Raw genomic sequence first — 27,199 nt, 5'->3', positions numbered from 1 at the left:
TCCTTTTCTGACATTCCTCAGAGGAAATGGTTGCCTTCAATAATTTGACAGTTTTCATGTTTTTAGAAAAGCAGCAGTTTCCAGCTGACAAACACATGACATATCTGTGTGATGACACAACCTGATGTGACTGGATTTTAAACTGAAACATGCAGTACATGCTTTATGTATTAAACTTTTGTGGCTCACATGCTCAGTATGAAATTAATAACATCGCTGAGATTGCCAATATTGTTACTTAAAATTCCCTGTCATTGATTATTGAGCTGGTAGAATTTAAATATTGGTATCCTCTTTAATATACTTATGAATACTACATTATGTAACATTTATATTTCAGTTTCTGGCTGTATTCTTTTTATTATATTTATTGCTCATTAGATACTGATTCAGTTCTCTTGAGGTGGAAAGTAACTAAACAGTAATATAAGCCATGTACTGAAGTACATTTTATTCTACAGCATGACGCCTACTTGTAGATTAAACTACACAACCATGTATAGTTAACATTTGCTCCGTCTCCACCAGCTACAACATTAAAATGGTGCTCACACAGTCATGCATCAGTTATATTCATCCAATAATATGACACTATAAAAGGGGTTATTGTGCTGCAGAGTGAGAACTTCTACATTTGGTAGTTAAAGCTGCACTACTCAATATTTTTTATTAACTAATTTGAAAGGGTTTTCTCGCACTGCCAGACTCACAGAGAATTATCACCTAACAGTACAGTTCCTCTCAGCGCTATCAAGTGTTTTGGCATCTTTAAGCTCATTGTTTTTGTTTTATGGCCTGTAACTTTACTGTTTTTTTTTTTGTTTTTTTTTGTCTCACTGGCAGAGGCGACAAGCTGCTGTTGTTAAAAGGCTTTGATAAAACCACTGTACACCACCTCCCCAGCACCAAACAGCAGAAAAACAAAGTTAACAACTAGCTGGTGAACACAGTGGAACATTTAGCAACGAGCAAGAGCAAAATATTTCCCTCAGGTGTCTGTAGAGAACTAAAAGGAATGAATGAATGTTGGTCTTAAATTTGTCAGGTGCCCAGAAACACAACTCCAAATGAATGCTTGCATTGCTCTGTGTCTGCTGGATGTATAAATAGGCAACAGTTTCCTAACACACACAACCTCAGAAGGTGATAATATGATACTGTTGTGTTTACAGCTTGTTGCGCTGCCCCCATGTGGCCAAAAAATAATGTAAGAATATAATCAATAATGCAAGTCTAACTACATTTTGCTGTTAATATTAGTCTGTACTAATTGAACATAAGTAAAAGTAAGTTCTCTCAATAACAGATGAACAGTGTCATCTGTTGACCTTTAAAATTCAGTGATTGTCTATTTACGCTACAGCTTTGCAAACACTTTCATAAAAATCTATGCATTTTCAATACATATCAAAATTGAGTGTCTGTTTGAAATCACCTTCATGTCAAGCAATAATCTATTTTACAGGCAAAACTATTTATGTAGCCCCAAGTCTCTGTTTGTATTTATTAGACAACATGAAAACAGCTTCCATTGGTGAGGTGAAACTGAGGTTCTCAAACTACTTTATTACTATGTGGCTTTGATATTGTTGTCCAGATACAATAAAAATGGATTGAATTTCCCCCCAGTGACAGATCTCTGTTCCAAAGACAGATACTACTTAATCTAACATCTGACCGTGGCTCTACATCATACCTTTACCAGAGTCCAAAATTGAAATCTAAAAATACAACAAACTGCAATGTGTGCTGTTAGATGGGTGCAGAGTACCACTAAAAGCCACTAAGAGGTATTTTGGGGTGTCCAATGACCCATGCGGGGTATTGGGAATCATCACTGTTTTCCTGGACTCTGTAACTTAAAACCGCCTGTTGCAGTTTGGAGATGTGCTGTTTGTGAATCAAGAATTTGACTTGAGAGCCTCCTTTGCAAACAGAATTGTTGGGTTCAAAGCTATGATCATTAACGTCGCACAATATTCACTTTGAGTGGAGTAACCTTGACAAACTTGAATACTCAGAAACGCTGTTGAGTGATCAGTTAGCAGCTTCCAATATATTCACGTCTTCCAACATAGCTGGTCTATGACGCTTTTTCCACATTTAAATAATAAGGAAATTACAATATACAGCCTTGATGTTTTTCTTAAAAACTGTATTTGCTTACTTCCTACAAGATATGAACAATTTATACCAAAGGGGGTATTGAAGGAGTCCAGTTTTCTCTGGATAGAGCACCTCTTCCTGCTGCTCAGGAGACAGATTGGACTTGTCACTTTGTGTGGGTGGAGAAGATTTCCCACCAGTGACCAAACCCAGCACCAGACTTTAATCTGGGCAAACAGGACAACACTGTGGGCTGTTAAATAAACAGGAATCATTCCCAACTTGGAAAATCTTTTCAGTGATAGCTTGTTAAACCTGCATTAACTGATGTTTTGGCCATATGGGGGCAGTGGCAACAAGCTGTAAACACAACACTGAGCTATAATCACCTTATAAATTTGATAAGCCGAATTTATTAACAAAAAAAGTGGCTTATTTACATGTCCAGCACACACGGAGCAACAACCTGGTGAATGTAATCTTATATTCACCTCCAATAGTCTACCAGCTCCTGAAGAAAATATGTGGATTCTCAGCTGCTGATTGTTCACCAGCTAGTCGGTAACCTTGTCCATCTGTTGTTTTGTGCTTAGCAGGTAGAGTACAGTGAGTTTTTAGAGCTTTTTCACTGAAAACAGTTGCTAATTGCATCCGCAAATGACGCTAATGAGAGCTGTGAGACTCAACCAAAATGTTAAAGATGCTGAAAGATGCTCTGTGGCGGGGAACCGCAGAGTTGAGCGGTAATGCTCTGTATGTTTGTCACTACAGTTGACCCCTTTCACATACACAGTCATTTGATCCATTATTAATATACAAATATAGATTATAGCAGCTTTAATGCCTTCAAACTTCCTGTAGAAGTGATACAACCCCTCAGAACTTCTGTTCAAATAGAAGACACTACAAAAATAAACTTAACATCAACAACTTTGATCCACATCCCTCAAAACTTCTTCTTTTCCTCAGGGAAGAAAAAAGTATGACAAATCTACAAAATCTTCTCCCCCCCTGAGATAACACTACATCAGCACCACATGCAAATGTGGAGCAGCAAACAATACTCAAAAATAAAGCCTGGATATATTCATAGCTTCACTCTCAGCTGGTTCCAGTTTTTGATTTATGTGATCTACCAACTGACCAGAAGAGCAGAAAGGTCTTAGAAAAGTCACCGCTGTAACTTTCAGCATTCTGTCGTATTGTTTAAATTGAACTTTTTGTTTTTTTTTGTGCATTTTTATGTTGTTGAAACATGAGTTATGAATCCCCCAAGGTTTACACAAACTTTGAGATACATCTCGCTTTTCCTCTGCTCCTCTCCCTCTTTTAAACCACGCACTTGTTCAGCTGGAACAGACCTACAGTCACACAGTAGGGCCTCAGGGATTGGGCCTGGTGCTGGAAAATACGGCTTTGGAATGATGCACAGAAGTGAGCAGCACTGACCCATGATGCACTGGGCTCCTGTTTCCTCCACAGTTAGTAGTACCAGCTTCTCTATTCTGCTTCAAAAGCTGCTCCATTTTCTCCACTCTCTCCTCTTTTATGTCAAAACTGCTTTGCTGTTCTCATAGCCAGTTCATTAAGAATTTTCCCTCTGCTCTACAAGTGAAATTTATCAGCCTTTTTCACACAGCTCCTGCCTTGTGCTTTAAATATGCCCTCCTAACACTTTGGTTGTTCAGTTACATTTGCTTAAATTTATTTTTTATCAAGATCTTTTCCTGCTGGGGTTGTGATAAATCTTTGTCAGCGATGCCAGATTGCCTGACAGATTTATTGGTACACAGCACCAACGTGGCTCCACATAGTCCACAATTCTACCGCGGGATCGTTGGCTCGTTGTCTCATATCTTTCCTGGTATTTTTGTGGGCTTCCTGTTTGTTTTAAAATAGATTCATAAGTCATGTACAGGCTGTAGGTTCATCAACACTCTAACACACGTCCCTCCTCTCTCTCACATCTATTCTGTCTTGATCTATTCTGCGCTCTATCATGTTGACTTGTGACGGTTGAGTCTCTTTGAAAACCTGAGAAACCTTCAGTGTTGTAGTGTTGTGATGGTGCTGAGACAAGGTTACGGATGGAAAGGACAAACTCTTTAAAGGCTTCAGTGAAAAAAACAAAGAAAGGAGCATCCAGCCGTCCTCCCTATACCTGTCTCTCATGTACATACACACACACATTTACAAACATACATTCATATGAACACTTCCACAGCAATCAGTCATCATCTTTCATCATAGGGTTGCTGTCAAGCAAGCGAAGCCTCGGCAGCGGCAGGTTGGCTGTGGGAAATGAAGCGAGAGATGAGATCTGAGCTGGCATACAGTGTGTGTGTTTTTCTTAAATTTGGGTGTGTTTCATGTGTGACTTTTCTGCTGTAAGTCCGTCTGTGCTCCTGTTGGGACTGAGTGGTATTTTCCGTGTTTGTCCTCGACTGTGTGTGTCATTTTGTCTGTTGTCTGCTTGTTTGTGTGCATGCATGTCTGGGTTTCTCTGTGTGTGTGTGTGTGTGTGTTGTTGTCCTTGTCAGTGTATGTGTAGCTTTGTGTGTGTGTGTGTGTGTGTCTTTGTGTGTTTGTCCCAGAGTAAATGGATTTAGGCAGATGATGTAATAGTGTTCGTCCCCCTGTGTGTCGCTCTACATGAGCTAAAGGCTCCGGAGTTCAGTGTGTGACACACACACCAATGTACAGTGTGTGTGTGTGTGTGTGTGAGTGTGTGCACATACATTCACGTGTGTGTGTGGCAGGCAATTTCACTAAATGCATCTTGTTAAAAAAAGACTGGAAGGTACTCTCAGCTTAGCAGAACTATAATCCTTAATTGTTTAAAGTGCAGTATTAAAATGCAGACTTCCATTGTCGATGTGGAATGACGCTGCAGAGATTTGATTTGGTTTATTCTTAGAGAGAGTCTATGTGAACTCAGAGGGAAAGCTGAGTCTGGTTTTGAAGATGGATTGTATTGTGTTTAACATTTTTTCCAAGGCATTAACAGCCATTACAGCCAGTAAATAAAAGTTAATTTAGCATAATTGGGGCTGACATCATTAATTTCTTCGGAGAAAATAGGTGAAATTCAACCTGAACCCTCATCAGACTTCTTAGTCACTTAGGCTTAGTCACTGAACTGCAGGACTAACAAAAAAAAAAGAAAAAATGTTGCTTTGTAGAAAAATAAGGTCAGATAAATTCTTATACCCTTTTAGCTTTCTGCTTCCCACATCAAACATATGACCCACAGTGCAGCGTTTCACAATGTTGTGCAGAGAGACGAGTTTAGGCAGCGGATTAGAACACATTAGATAAAAGAGAGAATCAATTGACCTTTGCCACTCCCATTTCCTACAGCAACATGAGTAACATTTTCATGACGAAGAAAGGACGATGCCACTGTACGGTAACGAGAATGACGAGGGCTTTTCAGCAGTGGTTTGAGAAAATGAAATTCAAAATGGATGTGCCTCGCATAATAAAATATAATGGAATAATAAAAGTGAAAGCTGTGACGGAGCAGAGCCAACCTCCTGCTCTTTATGGCTCTGTGAGTTTGTGCTGTTGTGGGTGAGGCAGCTGTGCCAGAACAGATGTGTCAGTAACTTGACACAAGCATGAGTTCATCTGCATGGAAAACAAGCAAAAGTGTTTCTCACCATTGGCAGATGACACATTTTTAAATCTAGTGGTTATATTTGAAATATTATGAACATGCAGTAAGTACAGCGGGCTTAATGCAACAATCAGATTATCTAAGTGTCACATACAAATGATTTTAAACTTTCACCAATTTTCTCGTTCTCAGAATTTTCTCTGAGGTACAAACAGAATCCACGAGTCATGATGTACGCTTTTCTCTTCAAGGGGAAAACCACTTGTTTGAATTAACAATTATGATAATTTGAATGAATTTGGATTAAATGTAATACCTCAAATGAAAATAAATTACTAAAATAAACTTCATGCAAAATTAATATTTTGTTCACTATATTGCCCTAATCATGGTTTCCCAGTTAACCGGGGTTCATCAATGTTTTTTGGTTTTTTTTTTTTAGATTTTATCCAGATATTTTGGCATGTTCACTTAGTAGTTATTTGGAAAATTCTCCCACTCCAACAGCTGCCTCAGGGTCTTTATGCATATCCTTTCATATCACCAGCCTTGATCATCTCTCATCTTAGTCATGGACTTTTGCAAGATGCATCCAAATCCATGTCAAACCTATTCTTTCTGTTACAGTATGGCTTTGCTCTGATGACACTACATTGTCAGTGTATCTATATTTTTAAACTTTTTTGAGTTCCCTAATATGCATGACATTGCTACATTTTTTATGCTCTTGTATGACATTTATGTGAATGAAACCTTATATGGCAATTTGCTACCGTCATTTCAAGAACATGCACCTTTTCATGAACTGGTGGTATTCATCAAGTTGAACTAAATGATTTACCTCGTGGAAAAAGTAAGAGAGATTTACAATAAAGGTTCTTGAATGGAATGGAAAAACACAGACACAGTGCTTAGTCACCACGGACTGATGGTGGTAACATCACAAGCCACTAAGACTTTTGAAAAACTTGTCTTGGATGAATTTATACCTCTTATAAAAGACTCCTCGGACCTCCTGCAGTTTGCCTGCAGGCTCGAGTCCGAGATGACTCTGCTATAATCTCCCTGCTCCATGGGCCATACCACCATTTGAATAAGATGTGAGAATTGTTTTTGCTTCCACCAAATGCTTTCAACACCATCCAGCCTCTCCTGCTGGGGGAGTATGCTCAAGGCAGCGACTGGAAAGGCCCCCACGGTGTCCAGGATTACAGAGGAGCACACTGGTAGGCAGCGATTTGTCAGCCTCCACAGCTATGTGGTTGTGGCTGTGCGGATCTGCACGTCTCTAAAAACCAATGAATAAGAAAGAGGGAGGATGCTTGGATTATGGTTGTTTCTAGCTGTGTCGGTTGATATTTTGGTTTGTGGACCTTTTTCAAGTCTTAGGAGATATGAGGATGGAAAAATAATGAATATCAAAATATTAAACTAACAAAAACACTATTGCAAGTTCTATAAGAATTTGCTCAAATAAATCCAGAATTCCCTCAACCTTTTTATCTGAGTAGTCTCTCAGGATGGAGGCAGCTTTATGTTCCACGCCTGGGATAACACATTGATCTGCAGTATTTCAAAGGTTGAATTCTAGTAGTATATTTGATAGTGGAACTTGACTTGGCACTAATCTTACCTGTGCTTTAACCGTAGTTGCGCCCATCACAATCACGGAATAGTAACTTTAACACTGAATAGTGTGTTTCTGGTGATCATCAGATGATGCCTCCTACCACAGCAGCTACAACACTGGCCAGATGGGAGGTTGTTGAACACGGCAACAGCATTAGCTTCAGCCAGCTGGGAGGGTGTTGAGAACTGTTTAGGAATGTATGCAGAATCTGTCGCCTCTCTGCTTCACAGCCGCGGCAAAGTCTGAGTCTGTACACAGCTACAACAAATCTCCAACCCTGCTGGAGACTGAAGATGTTGCTATCAAATATCTTCTTCCTGACTTTTGTGTTTTTTAAAAGCATCTATCTAGTGATCTTGCCTTGCCCTCTATACATTTCATCTCTCCAGTCTCCTGAAGAGTATTAACATTATCAAAACAGTTTTATGGGAAGTATTTCAGACATATTGGAACAAACTTTAAGCTTAAAGTCAGTGTTTGTTTTTTGTCTTTATGTCTGGCTCAGATACCAGGTGGTTAGCATTGTGGTGCTGCTGTGGCTGTGATGTCACTGTGGTGTATGTACAGTGCGTGTGTGACAGATGGAGAGACAGAGGAATACGTGTTTTTTGTGACTGTTTATACGCACTTTATGTATAAAGACAGAAAGCAGAGATAGAGAGAGTGTGTGTGTGTGTGTGTGTGTCAGTGTACGTCTTTTTGCCACTGAAAATGTGAGTGCGTCTCTTCTTCTGCCTCAGAATAAATGTCTGCTGGCTTGTGTGTGTGTGTGTGTGTTGTGAGTGCACGTGTCAATTAAGGTTTGTGTGTGTGCACGTCACAGCAGCTCAGGATGTCTCCCCAGTTCTGTTTATGCTGCTAGACTGGCTGACCTACCGAGTGCCCCACAGCTAGTCACATGACTGTGTTAACCAGCCACACGGGACCCTGCGATAGAGCAGCACAGATGAGGCGCCATGCTGCCTTCGCCTGCCTGCCTGTGTGTGTGTGTGTGTGTGTGTGTTTGTCTTAATTATTGCATGACTGCATACTTATTGCCTTACTGATGCTTTTACCTTTTTGTGTGTGTCTTTGTTTTAATATGCCTTTTCCTGTTCCTGAACCTCTGTCAGACTCCCAAAGGTACACTGCTAGAAGACATTCAGGTTGTTCACTACCACTAATTTCATTTCTGTGTACTGGTGTGCATCGTTTCTCATTATCCAATGGTGTGTAAGCACAAGAAGTTTGATTAAAACTGCAAAAATTGAAGGGTACAACATATTGTCTCTTGACACTCACTCAGCTTTCTTGCACACTGATGCAATTATTATTATATATATATATATATATTTTGTCATTGCAAAACACATAATGTGTCACTAGAAATAATGAATACATGGGTGCCTGCAGGTACATTTAGTGAAATATAAAATTCCAAAGCTAGCTAAAACATATGCTAACATTCTCACTGTGCCACCAAAGTAAGGAGGTGAAAGTGATGCCTAAAAGAACAGAGAAATAAAAAAATGAATATAAAATGAAAATGACAAGATACAGCAAGAGTAATAAATTATAAACCCTCCTGCATTTTTCCTCTTGTATATAAACACATGAACATGTATTTTGATGAGAATGTCTTAATCTCTATTTTTTCCCCCACTGTGATCACAATTTGTACTGAGCAGGACATTTTACAGTTGAAAAATAAATGCTAGCACTCTGTGGTGGACAAACTATGCAATGGCGACACAGTTTGAACGTATCTTTGGCCTTACCGTACTGCAATTGTGTTTACTTAGTGGCAGACTGATACACCAACATCATTAATACAGTATCTGCAATAAGCTGATGTCAGCCAATATATCAACCCAAATGATTAACAGGTGTAGCTCTGCTGAGTGCATATACTGGCACACTATGTGCTGTATCTGGGTTACATAGTATTTGCACATGTAAAAATAATATCCCTGTTTCAGAAATGAATATACTATAGCATTTAAACACTTTCTTATTCAGATCACTGTGTACCATGTGTGCTGGTACATCTTGAACTCAAGTTACTCAAGTTAGTACTTAGTCAGTAAAACAAAAATATGATGATGAATGATGGAAAGATGAACTACATAGTGAAAGGGAAATGAAAGTCTGATGGAGTATGCAGGGGATAAATTTTACTGCCATCTTTCATTACTAGTGATCAAATCAAACACAGAACGAAACTCTAAACTGGAAAATGTGTCTGCATATAAATGTAGTCATTCTGTAGGGTGAACCACAGAATTAGATGTGACATCAGCTGTCTGAAATTTATTAACTTATCTATGACTTCTGTCAGTCTTTAGTGTTAGCAGAAATAGTAACAAGTGATGGGCTGCTGTTCCCTCTATGTTACCTGTCAGACTGCAGTCTCCTACACCATAGCTGATCACTGCCACGTCTCTCTCTGCAGTGAAACAACCACACGACGGTGTGCTCTTCATCACATGTTGGTCCCTTTAGGTGGCTAACTAACTAACTGAGTAACTACAGGGGGGTTTTCCATCAAGGCGGATAAGGGAAAAGCCTGGCTTATTGTGATAAGTCTTGCTATTTTAAGTGAGAGTTCCGTTCCTTACACACACCTTAATTTAGCTTCAGTTTAAGCTAGCTAACAGCTTCATGTTGGCATCAAGCTAGCTATGAAGCAAGAACAAAACCGTCAATTAGATTTTGTATTCAAAATAAACACAGTAATATATAAACAAAATACATATTCAAAACACAATTTAATGTCTATATATTGTTTTTTTTACTTGATTATATGGTATGTTTCTCTTATGTAACGTAATAAGTATGTATTTTTGCTTTGATACATACATGGTATTAATAAAAGTATCTAGAATGACTTTGATTAACGTTTTAGTGTTCAGAACAGAGCGTTATCTCACCTTGTTATATTTTATTTACAATTTGTCAAATGATATCAATCAGGTTTTGTAGTTTATGCACACACAAACGTGCACCCATGGCAGCCCTGAAACCACAGAGCCCCCCCACATACCAAATCCCAATTTAACCCCTGCTAATAAGCAATAGAAAGACACATCCCTCGAAGCCAAGCAAGGGTAGCTAGCAGACAGACTGCCAAAATATTGCCAGCCAATGCCAGATGTCTGATAAGAAGCAAAGCAGTACAGGGGCAGTCTGCCAGGCAGATGGAAACCAACTAAGCAATAAGAGATATCCCAACAGACTGCCCTGTATTATTTTGCTTCCTGTAAGGCACCTGGCAGTCTCAAGCAGCCTTCAAAGTGATATTATTATTACTTTGCTGCCAACTTTCCAACATTTCTAGAATACAGTGTAATAATAATCTACCATTAGCTATTTGACACCTATGTTTATGTTGACCATCAATAGTTCTGCTCTGCCTTGAATAGACCAAAATCACTGGAACTGCAGTTTGTATTTCGTCAAGTGTCTCTTGAGGTGCATTTTTGTGTTAATAACACATTTCCCCTTTCTTTCTGTTATCATAATATATCATCTTACTATCCTGATACTTACAGGTGTCTTTCTGCAGTTTAACACCCACAGCCTTGTTATACTTGCTCATCTGTTAGGATAGATTAACAAATAATTGAAATCTAACAGTAGTTAAATTTGAATATATTTTGGATAGTTTCTTGATATGTTGGAGCAGCAGTACATTGTGCCGTATGAGAGAAGATAAGGCCATGCAACAAAGAACCTGAGCTTATGCATATATCACTTCGCACTTCGGTATGCACCAGAAACTTTAGACAATTCAAAAGGTTTTCCTTTTTTTTGCTGTGTAACTTCTGGTTCGGTCAAGATAAATCAAGCGTCCTTGAGTAATTGTTTTAATAGTTTGCCAAATTCATTGTGTGACCCTGCAGTCTAGATCCAGGTAGTTACCACTGCAGTGTACACTTTAGATGTTTGTCAAGAGACTTTATAGAACCAAACAAACACATTCACTGCCATTAGATGCTTTGCAGTTTTTTGTTGTGTATGATGTGTTCATGTTAAGCCCTTTTTGACCTTTGGGGTTTGTCACAGCATGCACAGGGTCAAATGGATTTTCCAGAGTCAGGACTACATCAAAACATGTGCTAACACGTGATGTTATAAACATAGTCGATATATGGCATATTTTTGACGTAGTGAATTTAAATTTGAATCTCTATAGTAGTTTGATCTTTGAGCCCACATATCCACTAGGTCTTGAATTGAAGTGATTTAGTGCATTGTGATATGTTTTATTACATTGTTAATCTCCCTCTCTGCAGCAGTGCAACTCATCCAATCAAGGATCTGCGTTAAGTCAACATCTCAGGGCAGAAAAATTGTGAAATCTTACTATTAAAGCTAATGCATTTTAATACATACATTTTCAATCAGTATGCTGGATCTCAGGGGCAATAAAAAAAATTCATGCAGGGAAAAGTGTAATTTCATACAGTATGCATTGTGTGATGATGGCTTGCTGTACTGTACAACTCATGGAGGGTTGAGTATTTTGATGTAGGTTGCTCAGTAGGTGGGCAAACCTACTGAGCCAACTGGCCTCTCACATCAGACAGAAGGCCATACTGGCTGAGGTCTAAATAGGATCTACAGCTGACAATAACTCTTATTAGTTTTATTTTCAAATCCCCACTCAGTCATCTGCTGACCCTTGCTGATAAAATCTGTCCTCCATAGCTCCAGTGTAGCATTTACAACTGTATTCTTGACAGACTGGAGAAATAATTTTAAATGAAAGCAGACATTTCTGTTTTTTTGTGTGTTTGCTCCATCTCTGTTGTGTGCCTTGTTCATAGAGTCGACTAATCTTCATAATTCCCCACTGATCATAATTGTATTATCATAGATTAATAAACAATTTATGGGTCCATTTATCATTTATCTTTGAACTGCTGCCACAGTGTGTTAAGCCCTTATATGCGTTTTCATCCTGCCATTAAAAACACTGTGTAATGCTGCTTCTTATCATAAGCTGTGTAAATGCAGGGCACTGATGTGACTATAGGTTGGACTTTATCAGATTTCTGTGGAGCGGTTGCTGTGGAGACCCAGCAGCAGAAGCAGCCCTGTTGTCAAGCTGAATGGGGCTGTTGGATTTACTGTTACCTCAAATAGATTCAGTCTGCTTCTCTGCATTGTTTCCTTTATTCTACTGATTGGCCTGGAATTTGGATGTCATAGTTTGTTGCTCTATGTTTTGAAGTATTAGGTTGATGTCTTGACAGTATAAGCCGAGATCTCTGAGGATTAGCATAATACAACTCTTCTCTTCTCTTCTCTTCTCTTCTCTTCTCTTCTCTTCTCTTCTCTTCTCTTCTCTTCTCTTCCCTTTCTTCTCCATCTCTTTGATTTGAAGGATATCAAGCTATCAAAGTCCCGTTACAATGAGTGTGAAAAAGACACTAAAGACAGATGGTTCAAAAAGCTCTCAGGTTCTTAAATTGTTACAATTACTGAAACTACAGAGGCAAACAAATGGGGCAATTCTGCCTTACTTTTTCTGTCATTCTAACAATTTTCAGGATGGTACAGTCTGCATAGAGAAAAACCTCGGCTTGACACAGCAATCCATCCATGTTTAGGTCTGAATTGATCCAAAACACCCAGAATAAAAAACTTAAACAGCTGTGAAAAATGGCATTTCAGCATTGACATTTTATTACTTTGTGCTGCCCCACTCCCACACACACACATACACAAAGCAGAGAACCAAAAATATAATAAATCTCAGATACGGTATGCTGATGGCCTGCTAAGAGGGGTGAAATATTCATTATGGCTGCAGAACTGCTGGATTAAATGACTCTGTAACTTTTAAACTGGATCCTTTTTAAAAACACCATTTTCTCCTTTACAGTATTAAGTAGAAAAATGTATGCACATGAACTAATACTTGAATAGGATATTTCAACGATCATTCCTGGCGGTCTTGCATTTTTCATATTTCAAGTCAAATCCCAAGTTCCTTTGCAACACCAGATTACCTCCATGTCAGGTTCATAGCAGCTCCTGTGTGCCATCATATGAGAAATCTTGTCAAGTCACAAGTAGAAGATGATGAGTGATGAGTTGAAGTCGGATACTAAGTAGTGTCTTCAGTTAAGGTCATGAACAAGAAGAATGTGAGTGTTTCATCACCTGTGGCTCTTCAACTCCTTGTAACATTTTAATGTAGGAATATTAATGTTCTGCACTATATTATGTATTAAACCCAAATTGATTCCCAGAATGAGTGATGCAGCACCCCGGGGTGCCTTAAGGAAGGGCAAAAGGCGAGATGTTAATTTCCATCTTTTACTGTAATGTCAATTTTTAATGTTTCACCACCTAAAAAACAAAGCTCATTTACATGAACTACATTTTTTATATTATGTTTTCAAACATATCAAAACAGATGAAATTAGCAAATTTCTGTATAAAAGTAAAAACCCTTTGTTGTATATAAGGCAATGTCGCAACTAAGATTAGCACACTTACTTTTTGTTCATTGTTAATACTAATTCATATTACTAATTACTAACTAACTAATACTGATGTTAGTTCATATATGTCTCATATTTTACATCAGTATTACTTGTTTTGTTAGCTTGTTAATTTTTTTCCATTTAGCTGAAAAGCTTGTGCAGGTGGGCAATCACTATGAGGGGGTGTCATGGTTACAGAAATGTTTGGGAACCATTTTAAAAGACTGCACAAAGAACTTTCTCCCATGAAATATGATACTACAGAAAATCCCTTTTTAAAATTCTAAATCACAAAAAAATTTCCAACACTTTTATTTGGATGGACCTGATTCACCCGTTCAATACCAGCTGAAAGACAAAGTGGTTGTTTCTGCTTGAACATGTCTGTTGTCAGTATATCTACTGTGTGTGTGTGTGTGTGTGTGTGTGTGTGTGTGTGTGTGTGTCTTTCAGATGAGTTGATGATGCAACGTTTGAAAACCAAGGTGCTTCACCATTAGTTATTAGCCATCCATCCACTATGTGTGTAAATTGAGTCAATTGGCTGTGATGAGGAATGGTAGTTCCCACGCTTTGGCTTATTGGCTTTGAAGACTAATAAGTGAGAAAAAAAGTTCTGGAAAAAAAAGTCTCATCTTGAAAAAATATATTTTACAAATTAAACGTGAAAAATGCACTTCTTCTTTACATTCACAGTTCATTTGATATGATAATTGGTTACAATCAGTTGTGCCGTTTTTCTCGCACTTTGGCAGCTCTTCTGAGTATGACTGAGAAAAAAATGGCACACTTTCCCAAACTCTACTCAATATTAGCGTTCCCAGAGAATAACAAACATTTCTGGATTTCTGCTACACTACCTAGTTTTGGTTTCTGACTGATATTTTTTGATCCTGTCAAAGCAACAGCCCTGGTTATACTAATCTGTTGGCAAACATGTCAACTCACAGGTGTCTGAATAAAGACTGAATCATAGACGATTAAGATAAAAAATTTCACTATGTATTTTTGTTGTCAGTGTAGACATGACGTTGGTTTGTGTCCTTCCATTATCATCCATCTATATTTCTACCTGACCATCCATCCATTGGACAATCCATCCAAATAGTCTCCTGTTTTCGCCTCCACACAGACAGATGGGTGCCCTGAATAGTTCCAGGAAATGGTAACATGTCCATCCTGTTGGACGGCCTCAGTCTGTTGGATAAAATCTACTGGCTTGAGACCATCCTTACTCCCACTGAGTCTCATGCCACATCGAGTATATCAATGCTTTGACTTGCTACCAGCACTCCCACTCTAACCACAAAGGCTTCATTTAAAGAAAATCTCTCATTTAAACAATAAGAATTGTATTTCCTCATCCTCAAACGACTCACTCTCCTCCTCACTGAACGTGAACACATGGTTTGATTGTATGGCATTTACTTTCTGCTCAAAATATAGAACTTGACTCAGTATAAATAACCTCTCAGGAATTACCTTACCTCTAAGCTTGCGCCAACAAAAGAACTTGAATACATGAAATTTATATAAAAATATACCTGTTTATCAGCTTATAATACCTGTTTTTTAAAATAATTTATATTGCCAATAAGTCAAAGTTTAAAGGTTTCTTGTGGTGGTGGCCTAACTCAACAATAACACACAACTATGCAGTTCTATTCAGCTTTTAGTCCCCTTTTTACTCTTTTAGCAGATTTTGGGTATTACATATTTACTGTATTGTTCAGTCTGGGTCACTCTCATAAGCCTTCTACATTAAACCATATAGGCAGCAGTGTCAAGCAAACAAGCTAAGACAAGTGTATCCTGAGTGCCCAGTTTAAAATGTAAATGTAAACGTGTCTGATGAAGAATGTCAGTAACTAAACGCCCATATATTTTTCTGAGGAGCCGGTGCACCAAACCAGAGCTAGAAAAAAAAGAGTGAATATCAGACTCAAACCATGACATGTGGTTGTGCAACAATAGCAACTCAATAAGCTGATGGTATGTCAAATGAAATGTCAAGAGACCTCCAACATCATTAGGATTCATCCTCTGGGGACTTTGAATACATGTACACATGTACATGTTTTATGGCAATCCATCCAATATTTATCAAAATATTTTAGTCTGGACCAACTAACCAACACTGCCATTCCTAGATCCTAGATTAATTCTAAAATCACTTGCAAATTAAATTTTGGCGGTACCAAAGTCAACTGTGAGAGAGAAATGTGAAACTGTAATCTACAAAGCAGCATTCACTATTGTACAGATTAGTAAACAGGAGTGTGCTGTGTGCACATAACTGCTGTTACTCACATTAAAATTTGATACTGAAGTTGTAATTTCATATCAATCAGTTTCTCCCTGCTGCCATTTGCAGCTGCCAGTGTACAAAGGTGTGTAGCTCTCGTGATGAGAGCTAACTGAATTTAAGAAACTTTGATGCATTCATTACTGCTGAATCTGGTCATATGATGCCACCATCCTGTACATAGCCTACATTTGGTGAAAAAATGTTTTGCAGAAGGTTCAGTTATTGTTAGCGAGTCCAGCTTTCAGTGCATTGTGCTAATTTGTTTAATCGCTTTCTGTACTTTGTGTGAGAATTTCTGCCAGTGACAACAACTAACACCACTGTTTTGCTCAGACTAATGAGGTAAAGCTACAATGTCTTCATTACTGTGGATCATGTGGCAGCCTGTACTGCAGCCCAATTCTGTAAATTAGCCCAGTGAGTCTGGTGTGGTCTTATAGAAAAATCTTGCCAAGTGCAACTCTTAGATGGAGATTAAGACATGTATTATTTTTTATCTGGCTTTAATCATTACATTAATTAAAACCTGCCACCAGTTGGCTAGTTGTCATATTCAGCTAACTAGACTCCCCCTCCTCACTTTTCTCTCTGAGCTTCACTGAGCTTAGGACCAGTTGGCTGAGTACCACTCTCACACTTCCTAACCACCTGTCCTGCTCACAGTCAGGGGGGCAGAATGGATCATCTCTGCTTGGCCCAAAGCCCCAAGTACACAACTCAGCACTAAGGAGGGCAAAGCCATGGCCATAGACCATAGACATTTACCATTATACTATCACACGCACCTGGGAACAGCTAATCTGAATGGTCAGAAAGCTTGTAGTGACCTGGCAAAGCTTTACAGGGTTGTGTTGGCATCTACAGAGATTCAGCAGGGCATCAGTGGACACGGTGCCAGCTGGCAAGGCTCTATGGTCAATACATAACATGACACTAGTCTAAAGCCTTCTAAATGGCCAGTAGCGCTTTGTGCACCATTTCCATGTGATGATTCTCATAATCTGCCATAAGCTGAATGTTCTCACATGGAAATAGGCAAAAAATGTCCTGTGTGTTTTGTCCAAATAGATAAAGCAGGTCAGGTCTGCTCTGATCCACATTTATCCATCTTTAATCCACACTTTCTGTTCTACCATCCATCCATCCATCCATCCATCCATCTATCCATCCATCCATCCATCCTGTCCATATTTGTTCTCAGTGGAGGTTCTTCACTCCAAGTGTTTTGTCAGAGGTCTGATGGTAGAGTCACATATGTTCTCAGTCAGAGCAGGTGGCTAACTGTTGGAAGAGAAAACACTCAAAACACCACTAACAGTCATGCATATGGTACTGTCCTGTCATCCATCCCACCATCCATTGATCCCTTCATTCATCCCTCCACCCATCCATTCATCCATCCATTTGTTCATTCAAACAAACACATTTCTGGTAGCCATCCACAGACGTGCTGCTTTAAAAAAAACAAAAAACAAATTCCCATGATGAAGCCAGATATATTTTTCCTACTAGCATATATTGATTGTTATTAGGGTATGGGTTAGAAAAGTAATGGAGGCAGATAAGAAAAGGATGGTCAAAATCTCAAACATTATATGCATGCAAATGATTTAGCGATCTGTCAATCAAATGCATTATAAAGCACAGCACAATATTTTAGGCTCTCAACATGATACCATTTTCCTTCCAAGTGAATGGCAATAAGGAGCAGGTACCACACACAAACACTCTAATAACACATGTTTAGGACAAGCAACTGTTACTAAGTTTCTGTTGCTGACACATAACAGTCACTAAGTAATCAATTGAAAGAAATGTGTTCTTTGATGTGTGTCTGTTTTGTGATTAACTGAAAATTGGTCTGTCACAGTCTCAATGTCCAGTCCTTCAGTTCTGTCACTGTTCATTGTAATAGAACAGCAAACTCATTCATTTGGCCATACCTCTGATTGAGAGCTAAAGTGTGTTTCTTACAAATCTAACCTAACCTAACCTAGTGCTAGATTCTAGCACTTTGAAACCACTTTTAGAGTGACTATAGCAGCTCAACTTAAAACTTTGTTGACATATGTTTGCTTCAATTTGCAAGCTCTGCTGCACATTAGTCTTTTTTGATACCACCACTCGCCCAGTTGTGGTGTCAATTGGAAATACTCAAACTCTACACATAGTAACCATACTAATGTGAAACCAAATAGCAGTGTTGAGTGTTGGTAGGTGATTGCTTTGCAACAGTTCTTTCATTGAAGGGCTTTTGAAGTTGGTATATGCTGTTGGCTGTGTAAGCAGGTGTCTTTTTCTGTGGGTGAGACGTCCACAGTGTCTACAGTTTTAGGAAGTACTTCAGCATTCTACTGTAGCACACCAAACAGTCCTTTAAAAATACTGTATATATTTTTCGAAAATTATTTCAATTCACGTCAACAGGAATCTTTGCCTTCAGGCGGAGCTTGCTATCAGCATTTATCCCCTTTCACATCACATCAAAGCAAAGAGACTACATGCTGAAGAACTGTAGTGCTTCAGTTGGGATATGAACTGCAGCAAAAAGAAAGATGAATTCTCAGTTAAGCTTAACGAGCATGTTACTCTCCTTGTGGTGCCCAAGTTAATCACCCCTGCCATTTCTAGCTTTGTGGTTTTCTGCTCTCTCAAAATGACTAATGAAGCTCTTGAGGCAGGCACTAACACGCAACACAGACTGTGAAAAGGCTGAAATGTAAATTGTCAATGGATTAATTTCCTCTTTTAATGACATTTATGATATGACATCCTATAATAAGGAACAGATTGCTCAGTGGTGGTAGTTAATAGTGGGGTGGTTGAAATGCTTTATAGCAGGTGTCCGGAGGATATACAGCAGCTAAGCCCAGAGCTGGTTCTGTAAAGCCTCTCTTGCTCGGAATCACTGTCTTTTAATTAACCAACCCTCCTCAGAGACATGGGGAGCGTGGGAAGTGTGCGACACACATGCACACTCAATGCATTTGCAGGCTGAAATGAGTGCTTCAGTGTGTGTGCTTAAATAACAACAAGCCACTCTGTCCAACATTTGCTTCCCTCTTACATGGAGAACAGAAGAACTTCAACATCCGCCTGCTGGAGTGATGCCAAAACCAAACCTTTCTACTTTACTGTCACCCAGCAAGGCGGCCAGTGAGCCAGTCGGCCCTGTTTTTTTCCTCATCTTACAAATTCCACTACGGCAAGGTGCCTTTGAGACTGAATGTATTAGGCAGGATAATCGCCTCAGTCTGCCAAACCTTCAGGCTTTGTTGAGGCTACGGAGGAGATGAAGACAGTTCACAGAATGGAGATAAACGCTGATGCTAAATGCTTTGACTGGACGCTTTCTTTGCTCTTCCATTTCCATGTATCTGAATCATTTAGTGTCAAATTTTGAAAAATGACAAATGACTCTACAAAACAGTCATTACTTACAAATACTGTAACTCACACTAAACTTTGCTCGGGAAATATATTTCAGTCTCATTAGTGCTGGTCTAAGCCATGAGCCGTATTTGATGCATTTCCACAGCCTGAGTGGTTGTGTATGTTCTAGGAATAATAAATCCATGGGCTAGCATGGCTAACCTAACAGATCAGATTAGTATCTGTGAAATCACAGCTGATTAGGGTGTGTGTGTATGTGTGTGTGTCCTAATTTATGCACTCTGGAACATCTAAATTAATTCCCTATGCTTTATCCTCTAAAAACATAAGTGACCTACTTTAGACATTATTACTATTTTTCCACAGTCGCAGTTTTAGAGGGTTTTTTTCTATTTTAATCCCTTTGGATAAATGTGTGTGAGACAGAGGAGAGAAAGAGAAAGAATATGCATGTGTGTATTTGCCAGAGAGCAATAGAGAAGTGTGTATCCTCTCATGATGAGTGTGTGTGTGTTTGCGTGTGTGTGTGTGTGAGTGTGAGCAGAGCAGTTTTAAATCTCCTGGGAGTTGGACAGTTGCAGTGGCATTATGAGGACTAATGATTTGAGGACTCCAGCTGTGTGTGTGTGTGTTTGAGGGTATGGAAGGGCAGATGATATACGAGTTACTAAAGAACTGAAACAGAAGTCATTGTCAGGCCAGTGGGAGTCAGACAGCTCACCATCCTGCTGCTACCCAGACCTCCTAATTAAACACTATTTATGCTTTTTCTCCATCTCCCTCTCCCTCATGCCTCCTTTGTCCTTCTGTCTCTCTGTTTCCTACAGCTGAGGGAGGTCATCATGAGTCACTCAGGCAGGCTGTCTTGCCTCTGGACCCCACAGTGCCCTCCAACCTTTCAGCCACCCCAGGGACTGGAGACAGAACTGGGGCTAAAGACAAAGATGCGATGGATGGGACTGACGCCAGTCCTGGAGCTGGACCCCGAGCTTGGCCTGAGGGCAAAGTGTTTGCTGAGGCCAGAACAGCAGTTTGGACTGAAACAGAAGCAGGAGTGCGTGCCGGAGCAGGTGGCAAAGTCTTTGCCGAGACAGGGATTATGACTGGAACCGGCGCCTGGGCTGGAGTCGGGGCTGAATGGAGGCCGGTGGACGCAGAAGGAGAAGACCAGCCAAGCATGCCCAGGGACTCAGCTGCCTGGCTGGGGCGGCAGAGGCTGCAGACGCGTGGAGAGGGCCAGAGAGAGCAGGCAGCCTTCTCATCAGTCCTCACCATGCTGGCAGAGACCACTGAACTGCAGGCACCAGCAGTGGGAAAACCTTTAGGACTGCTGTCTAAAGCTGCTTGGACCAAAATCTCCTCATCGTCATCCAAGGCCTCCTCCTCTTCGTCCTCTTCCTCTACGATAAAAGCATCCTCTTTGCCCTCCTCCTCCTCTTCCTCCTCTTCCCCCTCTTCCCCAGCAACTAACAGAGACAGTAAGGCAGCAAGTTCAGACACCATCTCTATGGTTGATGGTAGCAGCAACTCGTCCAACAGCAGCAGCAACTCCAGTTTGGGTACGGTACAGGGTTGTAAGAGTTCTATCATGTAAATATATTCCAACTTTTTACAGTGGAATTGGCTTGTTTTGTTTTTATTTTATTTGGAATTTTTGTTTATGTGGTCAAAGTTTCAATTTCTTTTACACAGCTTTGTCAATTATAGATTCTAAAATGAGAACATGGACAACTAGAACCTCCTGTGCACCTACACTCAGTGGGATCTGATATCATATTTTTTTTCCGTCACCATTATTAACCATTGTTGTTACTGTGTAATTTTCAGCATTGATATCATCATGGCCAGCTATTTAGCCATCATCTTCGTCATCCCCATCACCATTATCATCATTTTGCAATCACCTTTAACATATTGCCATCCTCATCATCATCGTCATCTTTCCCTCCCTCATCATCTTCACCATCATGTCGTGTCTCCTCCTACTGCCTAGAAGACTCTCAAGGGACTGCTCTGACCTGCAAGGCAAAGGTCACGTGACAGAGACTGTCTGAGCAGTAGCCTCACTTGCTTGTTAACTTATCTTGTAAGAAATTAGTGCAGAAGCACATAACACAACTGTTGTCTTTTATGGAAAAATGCAGTTAATCAACAATCATTTTCTTTTACTGCTTATCCTCTAGAGGGTCGTGGGGGAGCTGGAGCCAATCTCAGCTGACATTGGGCAAGAAGCAGGGTAGTCACACAGGGCAAACATATAGTATAGAGACAGACAAGCATTCACACCCACAGGCAGTGTAGAGTCACCAATTAACATAAACTGCATGTTTTTGGTCTGTGGGAGGAACTGGATTACCTGGAGAACCCACGCAGGCACAGAGAGAACATGCAAACCGGCCGGTGGGTTTGAACTCAGAACCCTCTTGCTGTGACGTGACAGTGCTAATCACTGCACCACTGTGCCGCCTATTAAACAAAAGTAAATAGTTAATCAACATGCTGCGTCACTTTATTCTTTCACCTCTGTTTAGTTTTAACAAAGCAGAACCTTCACTGTGATTCCAATGTAATTACTGCAAAAAAAAAGTAAAAATATTGATTATGAGAGAAAAAAACGTAGTATTTATTACTTAATAGTTATTAACATAACTTTAATAAGGATCCCTTCAATAGAAAGTGTTTTTGATATCTGCATTACGGTTCTGTTAGCATGATTTTCTTAAATGTGCGGGTCAGTTACTTAGTGAGACTTCCATCAGCTCTGCAGAATATCTGAGAGATCACAATGACGTTCACTGCTATTGTAGTAACAAGACAACAAACACCACTTTCAATAATCATTTCCTACTAAAGTTAGAATAAAAGTGTAGTATAAGATAACGTTGTATTAGCTGGTAGTAAACAAGCTAGCAAAGTAGCTAGCTAGCAATAGTGCTAGCTCTGCTAACCCTCACCTTGCGGATCTAACTGGTCTCACAAGAGTCTCCCTCTACCGCCTCCTTGCCTTCCCACTTTTTGTTACATCATCACCATCATCATGATAACAATGACATCAATAACAAGGTATTTCCTCCACGTTCTTGTTGCTTCCTACACAAGAATGAACAAAAGCTAATATCCATTGCACAATATCCTCTATCACACTGAATCACAGTCACAATAGAACATGTCCTTATTGGCTGATGTGAAGAACAGACAAAAAAAAGAATCTGGATCCTTCTCAGTCTGAAAGGATTGATTGCATCCCTCTTATTCATTCCAGCCTCCTCTACACCTCTCATCGTCAGCATTTTGTCTAGAGATAATGTAGATGGATTAAATGTACCTCTGACATTAAAATCCCTCCCTGGTGTACACAGTGAAATTGGATTTGAATTTCCTATGCAAAATTGAAACCGCTGCACACTTCATCCCTTTCAGTAACCTCCTCATCTTTTTTGTTCCTCAACCGTGAGAAACCAGACAATTCAGTCTTGACAAGTTTGTTATTATCCTGCTTCCTTGTCTGCCAAATGCGTCATTTATATGTTTGTCTTCATGCTCTGATCCCTTTGAGTTGTTGCTGTAAGTGGGTTTAAGATGCACTGCTTCACACGTTTTTGTTAAGTGTCCAAATGCATCGATGTCCAGGTGGAGATTAAATGGGTGAATGGATTTTCAAGGCATTTTGGGTGTATTGCAATTGAATTTCTTAGATCCACATCAAAGCCAGTAGTAGATGGTAACAGGGTGAAGAGGTTCATTGGTTTCAGGAAATGCAACTTATTGCCATTTTACAATCCTCATTGTTGGATCCCTCTCTGAGCATACGACCCTATCATATAATCTCATGTTATATACTGTATGTTAACGGATGCTGGCTATATTTTTCCCAACAAATCACATAAAAACAACAAAACCAACAATGTATGAAACCGTCTTTTAAAACATTTCTGACTTCCCCAGCCTGACTGTGACTCTAAACCCCAAGCCCATTCTTTCCTTCTGAATACCTTAGTCTTGAAAACAGGTTGCAAGTATGTAATTTCATTTTATAAAAGCGGTAAATAATTTCCTAAAACAACTGGGCACTGTAGTTTTATGCATTCATTACTCAAACAGGAGTAGTGCATTTGTGGGGACTATTTTCCGGAACATATCAATACAGTTTGGTGCTCTAGTAAGTATTTATGGCAGCAGAATGCTGTATGTGTGATTGACTCAAAATAAACTACAGTGCCTGTGTTCATTGTAATGAAGAAACATGCCACCCAGTGCAACAGTGTGGCTTTTTGATGTATTTTTAGTAGTTTTTGGACAACAGTGGAGCTCTATGGCACAGAGGAATAGGATATCAGTCTTTGGAGTATCATCAGATTGTTGGTTTTAGTCTTTTTATGAGATTTGTTGACTATAAGATATAAAATATGAAATATAACTAGACTTATTCTTCAATATTTTTGATTTCCAAATGTTTTCTTATCTACAGAGGACTCTGTGAGCAGCCTGCCAGCCTGGGATCTTCCTACTGTCCCTGAGTCACTCCTATCCACAGTGGGCGACCACGACGTCACACTTCCTGCCAACGTCACCAGCCCTTTCTCCACCCACCAATGGAACACCACTGTGCCCGTGCGCACCAGAAACATCTCACGGCACACGACCACTTCAGCAACCACCATAAACACATCTCTGTCACCCACCACCACCTCAATGCACACTTTGCCGTTATCCACCACGGTAAGTTCACCTACACCACTGGGATCCACCATGGCTTCACGAACCACAAGCCAGGACACTGTGACCAACAACAGCCTTCAGCTGACGACAGTAACAACGACGAAGCCCTCAACGACCAATCTTACTGTGACCACCTCTGAGATGACGACGCAGGTGATGACCTCTGGGAGTTCTGTGACAGTTCCACCAAATACCACCACTTCTACAACCCCGCAGCAAATGACAAGCCTTGGACTGACCACAGCAGCTACAACTCAGCCTACAACCACCACTACTACAACACCTACCACGACCACCACTACCACTACCACTGTCCCATCAACTACAACTACTACTACTCCTCCAACCACTACTATCACTACTACACCTGCAACTACTACTACTACCACTACTACCACAACAACAACAACCAAGGTACCTGCCACTACTCTGTTTGTTCTGGTCCAAACCACGCCTCCTCCTACTACTACAACCACAGAACCTCCAACCAGCACCAGCACAGAGGAGGGTCCTCTACCATGCAATGTCACCAAGAAGTACTGGGTCAGAACAGGTAAAAAGCCCATCTTTTGGATTAATTTTAGTAAGAAAAGTCCAGGAAATTACTTGTGTGAAGTTAAACATATTCACAGTCACGCTAATGATAATGCATTGCTCACAATTATTCACATTGGAATCATTGTAGATATGAATTGCACATAAACTATCAAAGTGGGAAAAACAGAGTGATGAATAGTTAAATCATTAGGGAATTCTCCAAAAAGACACTTTACTGTTACTTCAGTCCCTTATCAAATTACCCAAAACATACTCGACATTATGTACAGCCTGGTTTTAGCCATTCTCCTGGAAAAATGATATTATTATATCATAATGAATACATGCTCAGTGCCATTTCAGAAGTTTGGACACAATGTACCTATTATGCTACAAGATGTAATTACATGCACACAAATTAATTAAAACAGCTTTTCCTGGAGCATAAGCATTTAGATTAATAAGAAACTGGAGACCGTAGCCCTTCATTCCATCTTTCCTGGGGTTGGCAGCAGGTTTTCATGCTAGCCAAGACATTAAACAGAGGCCAAGTTTTTGTGACCACATGTGCACCCTGTTGAAGTAAATGTCCGTGAGCAAGATGTTAAATCCTTTCCAGCTCCATGGTGCTCGAGGGGATCTATAAAGTGTGGTATTATTTTTTATTTATTTAGGCTAAAGGTGTGGTTAAATTGAGTTTAAATCCATGGTACAAGCAAGGATACAGAGTCTTGTTGCAGATTGCATGAACACACACTTGTGCACAGTTACTGAGCTCTGATTTTTAACATTTCTTTCTTCTTAGTTTTGTCCATTGAGCTGCGCAGGAACCGTTTGGACTTAATCCTGAAACAGAATCTCTCCAAAGGACTGAGCCACGCTCTGCAGAGAGCCCTGAATGACTCCACTGCCTATGCACAGGTCAGTCTGTCTCACAGGTTCAGTTACAAGTCAGCACCCAGTATACACACCTCCATGATCAGTAAATGCAGATCAGTGGCTACTAAACATGAATCAGTGGCAAGTAAACACAGATCAGTGGCTTGTAGTCCCAGGTCAGGAGCTAGTAAACAAAGGCTAGTAAAATAGGTCAGTGGCTAATAAGCATTGGTCAAAGGCTAGTACACATAAGCTAGTGGCTAGTAAACACAGGTAAGTGGCTGCTAAATTTATATGAGCAGCTAGTTAGCACAAGCCAGTTAGTGAACACAGTTAGCTAATAAACACAGCTCAGTGGCCAATAAATGCAAGTCAGTGGCTGGTAAACACATATCAGTGGCTAGTAAACACAGGTCACTGGCTAGTAAATAAAGGACATAGGTCAGTAAACACAGCAAGTAAACGCAGCTCAGTAGGTAGTAAATGCAGGTCATTGGCGAATGAATGTGAACACAGGTCAGGGGCTCATAAAAAGTTAATTGAATTTTGTATGTAAGTACAAAGTTGTCTCATTATAAATAAAACAGTGTATCACAGAATATTTACAGTGTTAAATGGTTTTCAGAGCATTCGTTTGCTTTGCTCATGATATACCCATTTCACATTTGCATTCAGTATACTCAGCACCAACTCCAACAGGTCTATTATGCTCTTGATGTAAATTAGATGACCACAAGTGTGCACCTGCTTCATTACACCGGGTAAAAGTTATTTTCTTTCCAATGCTAATGTGATAAAAATCTAATCTTTACATTGCAATTTTGCCACAGTGCCGGCTCTTTGCGTCTGCTGAGATATCCTATTTTTTTTGAGTGTGTCATCATTTTACAATAATCTACAGTATTCATCATCTTCTCCTCCTGCTCATTCACCTCACAAGGACTCATCTGAATGGTGCTAGAGACAGAGAGGTGACTAATGCAGAACAGCGTTAGAGTCTGAATAGAAATGACCTGTTGAATAGTTAGTGTTTGCTTGGAGAGGTTATTACACACACACACATACTCTCTCTCTCTCTCTCTCTCTCTCTGACAAACACACACACACACACTCACTCAAGGTAATGGCAAATAAATTCAGAATAAATTATTTCTATTTCTATTATTTTTTCCACCATCATAGCAGTGCAGTCAGGTGATCTTTCTATTCTGCTGCTCTTTGTGTGTTGCCTTTGTTTTGATTTGTCCAACCTCTTACAGTATGTTCCTTTCCAACCGCTGTGTCTATTTCTATTTCCTCTTCATCTTCTCTGTCTGTCCTCTCTATCTCGAATGATCTCTCTCTCCCTCTTCCTCTGTGTTTATCAATATTTACTTTTTTAGTATTGCCCCCTCTCTCCATCTCCCCTATCTGATCGCCGCCTCGTTTTAAGTCGATTGATTTTCTGCCAACCTGTCTGTTGGTCTGCCTGTCGTGCCTGCCTGCCTGCCTGTCTGTCTGTCTGTCCACCTGCCTCTCTTCATCTCGCTGTC

The 27,199-nt window shown here is 39.9% G+C and overlaps 1 protein-coding gene across 2 annotated transcripts in view; it reads left to right on the top strand.

Annotated features, from left to right (window-relative positions):
- Positions 1 to 27,199, top strand: part of kiaa1549la (KIAA1549-like a) — a 106,834-nt gene that overhangs the window by 20,941 nt on the left and 58,694 nt on the right. Inside the window, exons 1-4 of one of the 2 annotated variants that reach the window (XM_042412237.1) lie at positions 3,505 to 3,587; positions 20,360 to 21,091; positions 24,001 to 24,804; positions 25,594 to 25,709. In XM_042412237.1, the coding sequence (XP_042268171.1) occupies positions 20,482 to 21,091; positions 24,001 to 24,804; positions 25,594 to 25,709 (1,530 nt within the window). In that variant the 5' untranslated portion in view covers positions 3,505 to 3,587; positions 20,360 to 20,481. Of the gene's footprint in view, positions 1 to 3,504; positions 3,588 to 20,359; positions 21,092 to 24,000; positions 24,805 to 25,593; positions 25,710 to 27,199 lie in introns of those variants that run through there. The other variant, XM_042412236.1, reaches the window with a different exon arrangement.

The sequence above is a fragment of the Thunnus maccoyii genome, chromosome 5 (assembly GCF_910596095.1).
Source record: "Thunnus maccoyii chromosome 5, fThuMac1.1, whole genome shotgun sequence".
NCBI lineage: Eukaryota > Metazoa > Chordata > Actinopteri > Scombriformes > Scombridae > Thunnus > Thunnus maccoyii.
Note: the sequence above shows the minus strand (reverse complement) of the source record. Positions and strands in the feature narration are given on the sequence as shown.